Raw genomic sequence first — 10,799 nt, 5'->3', positions numbered from 1 at the left:
AAATCTGCTAAAATATTGGAAATGGTTATTAGCATTTTAAGAAAAAAAGTGTCAAAACCATCCATCTTTTATGTGTTTGGTTTTGGTGTGTGTGTGTGTGTTTTTTTTTAAATTTAATTATTTAATTATTTTTTATTTTAAGTCCATGCAAAAATGTCAATATTCAACTTTATGTTATACACGAAGGTTAAATTTTATTTTATAGGATTAAATATTTAAGAATAAACCTAAAAAATAGCACATTGAAATATTGAGAGATCTCATAAAGAAAACTGTAAAAGCAATATCATCTTTCTCCAAATACATTTTATGAGCAAAATATGATACAAAAATGCTCTTAATATTATATAAAATTGTATTTTATATTAACACTTTTCCCACTTTAATTGATCAATCTTAGAAGTTTGGGTTTTTTCTCGTACATGTCTCGGTTTGCCAATAATGAGAAGTATTTGTTATAAAAATAAATAAGTTCGGAGCAGGTTTGAGAAGTTTTTAAAAACTCGAATAGATTCGAGTATGACTTTGTTATACCCCATCTTGATTATATATAATTTTAAATAAAAAAATATTTTAGTTATTTTTTTTTTGCTTTTTTAACCTTATATAAGATATTACTTTTCATAAAAATAAATTATAAATATTTATTTTTAATAAAAAAATTTAAAATAAATAAAAATTAAATGAGGTGAGATGGTGAGAAAATGATGAGAGTAAATATAAATAGATGGTACAGATTGGATACGAGTAACATGACTCATAGCTTTGAATCAAAGAAAAGATTTATACCTTGAAATTATAATAGTTTCAATATAAATTTCGAAATTTAGAAATATGATTGTTATAGTATTTTGAAAGTAGGACTTTTAAATAATTTGAAAAATAAAACCCTAACCCTTGACGAATCTATTGGGCACAAAGATGGAGGTCACCCACGGGTGACAAGGTCACTTTCCATGACCACAAAAGTCTCCACATGAAGAACAGTTCATTCATCATTCTAACAAAAAGTTGAAACATGTGTCGTTTTGAAACCCTAAGGATGAAAGTTGAAATTCTTTAACCTAATAATCTTTTTCTTTATTAAAATCCCAAGAAGAATGGACCACACAATTCTCATAAATACATATATTAAATATACAAAAACATAATCAGAAAAAGACAACTCTATCGAATATTTTATGAATTAATAAATGTGAAAGATCAGCCGAATAAAAACCACCCATCCCACTCCTACTTTGACCTACTTTTCTATTAAGTCTCTATTTTATAATAAAAAGAAAAATGATATAATATTTTTTTTTATTATTTTATACAATGAAAATTTTAATTTAAGATTAATTATGTGATGCGGTACCAACTCTTCCTTATAGTGCATTCACCTAAGCGTCCACGATGAATACAATGGGAGTTGATGGACGCGGCCAACCTTTCGATCTGTCAACAGTACATATAATATAATTAACATTTTTGTGTTATTTTGGATGAAACAATTGTATTAGAAAAAAAAATGGATCTATAATATAAAGTTTTATTAAAGGTAATATATATATATATATATATATATATATATATATATATATATATATATATATATATATATATATATATATATATATATATATATATATATATATTGAGAAAAAGTATAATTTTTAATTCCATATTATTATTATTATTATTGTTTTTTCAAAAATAGTAAGTTCTTCTAATAAAATTAGTTAAAGGGTTATAAAACCTTTTATTAAGCTTAAAAGTAACAAATGACCTCTTAGTAGCCATTCCAAGTAAGGCTTATTATTAATAAATATATAAGAAAAAACAAAAATATTAAGATAATATTCCTAATTTAGGGTAGTTGGTAACGAAATGACACTCCTGTCTACCACTATCCCAACAAATTACTTGTTTTATTATTGAATTTCAAAAGAAGGTAAAAAGGCCCTTACCCCTTTTTAAAAAAATTATTATTTATTAATGAGGTGGCCACATAGTGGAATTATTAAAAAATAAAAATAAAAATAAAGATAAAAAAAATTTGTTTGATTATTCATTCAATAAGTTTCTAAAAAGATTAGAGTCAAAGACAAGTTTCATTAATTATGAAAAGTCCCTTACAAATGTTTTGGTGACTCCCATTAATTAATAAGATTGTAGGACACTAGGATCTTAAACCCTAAATGCATTTATTTCTTAAATTATAATAATTTATTTAATTAAAATTTGATTTTTTTATATTGAAATAGAATAAATTATTTAATTTTTTTTTTCCAAACATATGTTTATAGTAATTTACTAACCTAATTTATGGAACACTTAGTGCTTCATGAACTTTTGGATAATTATTTTAAAAACATGAATTTTTTAAAATTATTAAAAAACATGAAGCATTAAATTTTTATATTACCTTACATTTTAATAATTTTGAAAGTAACTTTTAAAAAATAGAGTAAGTTTATATTTTTTTATGTAAGAGTTTTTACATTTTATCATAATTATAATATATATATTTAAAAAAAAATTAATTTTTGAAACTTGCAACAATTTTCTAACCATAATTTTTGAGTTGTTCATTTATTTTTCTACTTTTTTTACAATTAAATGATATTTCTAAAATCTGTAATATGGATTACTAAAAAGGGTTTGACTAAGGTGGTGTTTGTTTTTTTACTTAATACTAAATAGAACCTTAATACTTAATAGTGTTAAATATTAGGTTGTTTGTTTTTGTAGTATTTTATTTTTATTAAGTATTAAAAAGTAAAAAAAAAACCAATATATTATTTTTTTTATTTAGAAAAAGCTACATATTTTGACTTTTTCTATTTAGTAAAAAAATTATAATAAATCATGAAAAAGTAGAAAAACAAACAACCTAAATTCTAAAACTAAATTGATTTCAGCAAAAAGGCAAAAAAACAAACACCACTTAAAAGCACAAATTTTTTATTAAGCTCAAGCGAATATTTTAGTTTATTTCTATGTTGATGATAATCTAACTAACTCATTTAATATATGTGAATTGCTCGGAGAGGATGTCATGAACTCAATTGTGTAGAGAGACAAGAAGAAAGAGAAACATCGCTATTTACTGTGAATATAAAATAATTTTCTTGGGTTCTCCTCCCCGCCACAATAACTCAAAAAATTTCAAACTTAAAAAAGGGAGCATAACTCTTAATACTATATAAATATATAAATATGAGTTATTTTTAATTTTGTTGATGTGTTTTAAAACTATGAGGATTTATTTAGACTTACAACGAAAATATATAGGTGGTGGAGTTACATGTTATAATCTTCTTGATCCTTAAAGGGGTTGTCTTATCCCATATGACATAATGATTTATTTGGGTCCAAAGCGAAAAATATCCGCATGATAGATACTGGCTTTATAAAATCTTCAACCCTATAAAGAGTGTCTTATTTCATAATACACAATGAAATCGATTATACTATCAAATAAAAGATATGTATGTTGAATTAAATAAAATATATTTGTGTTTTCGTGCTCAAATGAATCAATTCAACCTATGAATATCTTTAAGTTTAGGGTAAATGATATAAATAATCCAAATATTTTCACTCTTATCTTAGTTGATTTTTTAAACATTTTTTTAGATAATATTAATTCTAAATTATACTCAAATATCAAATAGTAAGTGTTTAGGATTTTTTTTTTTTAAAAATGAATGAACTCTACCATAAGTATGTGAATAAATTGGGCATATTCAAATATATTATATGAAAAATTAAGTTAATATTAATGTGTTTGTAATAAAGGTTTTCCCAACTAGTTTTTGATGAAAAATCCAAAGATAAGGTCTTACTTCCACATAGTTTAAGATTAATATATTAAAAAAATTAAGGAATAAATATAGACATAGATAAAAGCATAAAATGGTTTTTATTTTATTTTATTTTTATTTACACTTAATTATTTTTTATATAAAATTATAACAAATATTTTGAAAGGGAAATCAAAGAAGTTTTGTCTTAGGGTTACAAGGGCAGTTGTAGTGTGTATATATATGGGGGGAAAGAGGGAGAGAGAGAGAGAGAGAGAGAGAGAGAGAGAGAGAGAGAGAGAGAGAGAGAGAGAGAGAGAGAAGATGAGAATATTAAAAAAAATGAAGAAAGAAAACAAAGATTGCTGACTGGCAAAGAAGTATTGTATAAGAGGATTTGAAACAAATCTTAGAGTGAGATTCAATCTTAAATTCTTAGTCCATAGTAGAGTTGAAAAGAAAATTGAGAAAAAAATATGTGGACAAGTGTGCAGAAATCCAGGCATGAAAAGATCAATATGCATTTAATTTTCATTTATTGCCTTCACCTACACTAGCCCATATTGAGAACCTCCATCTTCAATGCCATTATTGCACTCTCCCTCTCTCTCTCTCTCTCTCTCTCTCTCTCTCTCTCCGATCTTGCCTACAACTCCATTTCAATTTTCTGCAACAAGTTTCCAACAATCCATTCTTTCATGGGTTTTTTGTTTTTTTTTTTCTAAGGACTTCATCACTTCTGCAGTATGCTGCATGAAAGCTTGTAGAGGGAAAATAATGGACAGTTGAAGTTGAAAGAAAGTGGGGGTGTGTGCATGGCTTCAAATGTGTCGTAGTGTGTGTTGTTTGATCCAAAACGCTGCAGAAACTGATCTCTCTTGTTCAGTTTCGTTGCCGAGTTCCCAGTTCTCTGGGACAAAAGAGAACTGGATTGAATTTCTCTCATGGGTTGTCCTTGAGAGGAATAGCAGAAGAAGGGTTTAGGTAATGAGTTTTTGTCTGAGGTTGAATAAACTCCTCTCTGAGTAGGGATTTCTGGCATTTTCTTTTCATTATCTGGATATTGGTGAGTTTGGCTGTCCAAGAAAAAGGTTCTCATATGTGGGTTTTTATTACATCTTCTTGATATTGCTGTTTTCCTTTCTCTTCAACTGTGGAAAATGAACTGTAAAGGAGTTTCAGTGTTATAGATAAATGTCAGCAGAAGAACAAGTTTCCTTTCCATTGTGTAGTTTTTAATATTTTTTTTTTAATATTTTTTTTTTCTGGTTGAAGAACCACAGTTATCTTTTTTTCTCATCTGGGGTTTGGAGCAAGAAAGCAGAATGCAATTCAGGAGTACTAGATTTCCCCTCTAGCTGTTCCGTTGGTGGACATTTGATTGTCTTTGAACAGTGGACTTAGGGTTCTGTAATGGGAATTTCTAGGAGTTTGTTGGAACATTTTCTCAACTGGGTCTTGAAGATCCAAACATCGCAAGCTGTATTTCTTGTACAAATTAGAGTCTTAGTGGTGTTCTCAAATTTATGGTGGTTAGTTTCAGGCCTAGGTTCCATGTCTTCCATAGCCATTTCATATGGTGAGAATGGCCCTGTTTTCTGTGGTCTAAAATCAGATGGGTCTCATCTTGTGACTTGTTATGGATCAAATTCTGCTATAATCTATGGAACCCCTGCCCATTTCCCCTTTATGGGACTAACCGCCGGGGACGGCTTCGTATGTGGGCTTTTAGTGGATTCTAACCAGCCTTACTGCTGGGGAAGTAGTCGTTATGTTCAAATGGGTGTTCCTCAACCCATGATCAAAGGGGCTGAGTACTTAGAAATTAGTGCAGGCGATTACCATTTATGTGGATTGAGAGAACCCTTGACGGGAAGGCTTAGGAACTATTCTCTTGTAGATTGTTGGGGGTATAACATGACTAGAAGCTATAGGTTTGATGGGCAGTTGCAGTCCATCTCTGCTGGGTCAGAGTTCAACTGTGGATTGTTTTCTCAAAATAGAACTGTTTTCTGTTGGGGGGATGAAACTAGTAGCCGGGTAACGAGCTTAATCCCTCAAGAAATGAGGTTCCAGAAGATTGCAGCTGGTGGGTACCATGTTTGTGGCATTTTGGAGGGGGTTAACTCAAGAGTTTTTTGTTGGGGGGGAAGGAGTTTGGACATTGAGGAAGAAATATCTACTGCATACACTGGACAAGGCAATGTAGACTTGGCTCCAAAAGATCCAATGCTTTCAGTTGTGGGGGGGAAATTTCATGCTTGTGGAATCAGGAGCTCGGATCGTGGGGTGACTTGTTGGGGTTTTCGTGTCAAGACAAGTACTCTACCTCCTGATGGCATTAAGGTGTATGAAATTGCAGCTGGGAATTATTTCACTTGTGGAATCCTTGCTGAGAAATCTCTCCTTCCTGTTTGCTGGGGTCTCGGGTTTCCCTCATCGCTCCCTTTAGCTGTATCTCCTGGGCTTTGCACCCCTAGTCCTTGCCTTCCAGGGTTCTATGAATTTAACCATGAAAGCCCGCCTTGCAAGTCTCTAAATTCTCATGTCTGCTTGCCCTGCAGCAGTGCCTGCCTGGATGACATGTACCAGAAAGCTGAATGCACTTTGAAATCTGATCGACAGTGTGAATTTAACTGCTCAGGCTGTTACTCAGCTGAATGCTTCTCGAATTGTTCTTCTTCCTCTTATGCAAATGCCATAACAGGAAGGAAAACTGAAAGGTTTTGGTCACTACAATTGCCTGTAGTTGTAGCAGAGATTGCTTTTGCTGTGTTCTTGGTCAGCATTGTGTCTTTAACCACAATTCTATATGTTCGCTACAAGTTGAGGAACTGTCGGTGTTCAGACAAAGGATTGAAGTCCAAGAAAGGCAAAGCTAATGGTTCTTCTTTCCAGAATGATAACAGTAAGATCCGGCCTGACTTGGATGAGCTTAAGATCAGAAGAGCTCAGACCTTCACCTATGATGAACTTGAGAGAGCCACAGGCGGGTTCAAGGAAGAATCTCAAGTGGGAAAGGGAAGCTTTTCGTGCGTTTTCAAAGGGGTTTTGAAGGATGGCACAGTGGTTGCAGTTAAAAGGGCTACAATGTCTTCTGACATGAAGAAGAATTCCAAGGAGTTCCATACCGAGCTTGACCTCCTATCGAGATTAAACCATGCTCATTTGCTTAATCTGCTTGGCTATTGTGAAGAAGGTGGGGAAAGGCTTCTGGTTTATGAGTTCATGGCACATGGGTCCTTACACCAGCATCTCCATGGGAAGAACAAGGCCCTAAAAGAGCAATTGGATTGGGTAAGAAGGGTCACCATTGCAGTGCAGGCAGCTCGGGGAATTGAGTACTTGCATGGTTATGCCTGCCCGCCTGTGATTCATCGAGACATCAAGTCATCAAACATCCTCATTGATGAAGAACACAATGCCCGTGTTGCTGATTTCGGTCTTTCATTGTTGGGACCTGCTGATAGTGGCTCCCCACTGGCCGAGCCCCCAGCTGGGACTTTTGGGTACCTTGATCCTGAGTACTATAGACTTCACTACCTTACAACCAAATCCGATGTTTACAGCTTTGGTGTACTACTTCTGGAAATCTTAAGTGGGCGAAAAGCCATTGATATGCAGTTTGATGAGGGGAACATAGTTGAATGGGCTGTTCCTCTGATCAAATCTGGAGACATATCAGCCATTTTGGATCCAGTTCTGAAGCCCCCATCTGACCTTGAAGCGTTGAAAAGGATCGCAACAGTGGCCTACAAATGTGTGAGAATGAGAGGGAAAGAGAGGCCATCAATGGACAAAGTAACAACAGCTCTGGAACGAGCGCTTGCACAATTGATGGGCAGCCCATGCAACGAGCAACCGATCTTGCCAACTGAGGTGGTACTGGGAAGTAGTAGACTGCACAAGAAATCCTCTCAGAGATCATCAAACCAGTCAGTCTCAGAAACCGACGTTGCAGAAGCAGAAGATCAAAGATTTGAGTTCAGAGCTCCATCATGGATAACTTTCCCCAGTGTTGCTTCCTCCCAGAGAAGGAAGTCCTCAGTTTCTGAAGCAGATGTTGATGGGAAAAACCTGGAAGCAAGAAACTTAGGCAGTGGAGGAAATGGCGGTGACGGGCTGAGAAGCTTGGAGGAGGAGATTGGGCCTGCTTCTCCTCAAGAAAACTTGTTCTTGCAGCACAACTTCTAGACAAAGATGAACCAAAAAAACATCCATGGCAGTGAGTGAAAAGGGCTTCAAACTCTTGGTTCATCGTGGCAAGTTCAGGGTTCAGGTTTGGGTTCTTGGGAGGAAGAAAGTGTAGAAGGAAGGGAAAGATGTGATTTTCTGAATTGCTACTAGTACTACAACTACAACTGCTGCTGCAGCTACCACTACTTCCTCATGCTGTTGTATTATCAATTATGTAACTGTTGAGCTAGTTCTTTCTTGTATTCAATTCTGATAATTTATGATTTTACCTTCTCTGGGAAAGTAGTTTTCTGCATAACTTGCATTCTTTTGTGTTGTAACTTCTAATCACTTGTCTCCTTTGTAGTTCATTGTGTGTTGGCTAATTAGCTATTTTCTGGGCAGTTTGTTTTCATGAGCCTACCTTGAATAAACTGCATTGCATGCAGATGCTATAGAGAATGATGCATTCAAAATAGAAAACAGTGGGTACAAGTCGATGTCCCCTTAGATATAAACCAAAAACGCAATGCAATGCATGATGAAAAAGTGCTTTTTAAAAGCACATACTGAGTGTTATCCAAAAATCATTTCAAATGATGTTCTAGATTTCTAAAAATGCTTTTCAAAACTTTATCAGATACCTAATTTGCTTATGGAAAATGCTTTTAACCATCTTAAAATCACTTTCAAAGCACTCTTAGAATACATCACAATATTTTTAGTAAAAGTATTTTATTTTTAAAGTGTTTATAATGGAATTATTTATCAGATATTTCTAAAAAAAATACATTATAAGTGTTTTTTTTTTTTTTTTTAAATTTAGAAGTATTTTTAAATTTTATTAGACACCTTATTTTTCTTTAAAAACACTTTTTAAGCTAAAAATATATTATTTTTAAAATATTGCCAAACGGGCTCTTAGACATGTGTAGAGAATATAAAAAATGACAAAAGTAAGAAGGATATAATTGAGAATGTGATTGGTACAAAAATATATATATATATGATAATCATATGGAAAAAGTAATTAGGTTATGAAGAATGTGATCAAGCCCGAATAATATGAGCAGGGGAAAAAAAGAAGTGACCAGGTACAAGCAATGTAAGTGGGTATAAAACTTCAGTAGGTAACCATTGTAGAATATTCCTGTGCAAAAGACTAAAATCAGAACACACAAGTTGGTTATCTAATGTCATCAACCACTCAAAATTTCCTCAACATTCAAGAACAAACTCCATCAGAAATGCTGGGCTGTTTCAGTGGATGATCCTCCAAAATAATACCCATTTGAAAGACGAAATATATCACAAACTTCCTCCAAAATAGTACATAATTTCCATTAGAAACTCTCACATTGAACTACAGTGATTTGCATCATACACATGAGAACCACAAGGAGCATATACTAGATTTACAGATACAACCAATGAGCAAAGTTGAGATCCCACCATAATCAAACCAAGATGAAGAAAATTTTGACTCCAGAGGCGAATAATCTTACTAAAGAACTGCTTACAAAAGAAGTAGAACAGGAAACATCTACATTTTCTGAGATTTTTAATACACATGAACTTTCTCACAATAAGAGGATATTGCCAAACACAGAAGGAATTATCTAATCAAGCCACATTCATATTTCATCTCTGTTTCACCACAAGGCAATATAAACAGATCCCCTATATCCATGTTATGCTAAGGACTGTTAAATTGAAGCGATAAATGCATCTGATGCATACAAAATTTGAAAATGAAACTTCTGTACACGTGTAGATGATTAAGGTGGACAACCTAGAGACAATTAAAAGAACTATGACCCAAGATTTTGGGATCAACAATTAGGACAGAAGATTGGAAATGATATAGAGAGATCCCTCAATGCGAGAATGAAAATAATAGTAATAAAAGAATCATACAAATCTAATGAGCTTGAGAGCATCCACGTATGTACATATGCATGCAAGTTTTTTTAACACTTTCAGAATGAGTAGTCTGAAAATTGGTCATCCTAATATCAGAAGCTGATTGATGGACGGTCCAAAAGGGTTGATAATCCAATGCAGTCTAAAATTCAACTAACACAAAGAACAATGAATGATATTAGACTTGAATCTAGGATCAAAACAAAGGAGATGTTAATTATACATTGTTGTAAAAAAGAATTGTTGTATACACGTATGATTTTGGGGAAAAATAACAAAAGTATTTCTCACTCACTCATCGGGTCTTTCTATGTTGCTCTTTTGTTCCACGTACAAAGGTGATGACGGTTGCTAACCCAGTCACACAACTTATTGAATAAACCTACATATTGCTGTATTCACACTGCCTACGAATGGAGTAAGTATATATGTACACAAGTTTCAAAAATTGAGACTGCAAAAATTTGACTAATTTTCCCTTCTCCTTTCTGGTAGATGATTGTTGAATCCTATATTCCTATTGGTAGTTTGATCCTTCTGAGCTCTAACAGGTTTCCAGATAAGAATTGCAACTTCTGTAACATAATTGTGAGAATTAGAGAATGAACTAAGTGATCAACTCAAATGAAGGCTTTGAAAGTAAGAGATTAGATACAAAAAACAGTACAAAATCAATCATAAAAATTAGATAATCAACAATAGCCTGAAAATGGACTTTACCCAAGCAAGACATAAATGCAAGTGGAAAGGCCTTTGAAAAGGCTGACTGAAATTTTGAATAATTGTTATAGTAAAATCAGTTCAACAGGCTTAGTAGTTAACAAATCATAAACATGCCTTCACTTCAAGAACAGGTAAAACCAGTTGCACACATTCAATAGTTAACATTCAAAATGATCTTACTTTAACCAC

General features: G+C 32.9%; 2 protein-coding genes across 3 annotated transcripts in view; one reads left to right on the top strand and one right to left on the bottom strand.

Moving 5' to 3' along the window:
- Positions 1-4,366: 4,366 nt before the first annotated feature.
- Positions 4,367-8,379, top strand: LOC117914143 (serine/threonine-protein kinase-like protein ACR4). The gene has a single exon (XM_034829357.1). The coding sequence runs from the start codon at positions 5,202-5,204 to the stop codon at positions 7,980-7,982; it is 2,781 nt and encodes a 926-aa protein (XP_034685248.1). The 5' UTR covers positions 4,367-5,201; the 3' UTR covers positions 7,983-8,379.
- A 1,699-nt stretch (positions 8,380-10,078) lies between these two features.
- The window catches only part of LOC117913774 (eIF-2-alpha kinase GCN2), a 105,691-nt gene continuing 104,970 nt past the window's right edge, over positions 10,079-10,799 (bottom strand). For both annotated transcript variants that reach the window (XM_034828806.1, XM_034828809.1), the window contains one exon: positions 10,079-10,462. The gene's annotated coding sequence lies outside the window, so the exon portion shown is untranslated. The remainder of the gene's footprint in view (positions 10,463-10,799) is intronic.

The sequence above is a fragment of the Vitis riparia genome, chromosome 5, assembly GCF_004353265.1.
Source record: "Vitis riparia cultivar Riparia Gloire de Montpellier isolate 1030 chromosome 5, EGFV_Vit.rip_1.0, whole genome shotgun sequence".
NCBI classification, from domain to species: Eukaryota; Viridiplantae; Streptophyta; class Magnoliopsida; order Vitales; family Vitaceae; genus Vitis; species Vitis riparia.
Note: the sequence above shows the minus strand (reverse complement) of the source record. Positions and strands in the feature narration are given on the sequence as shown.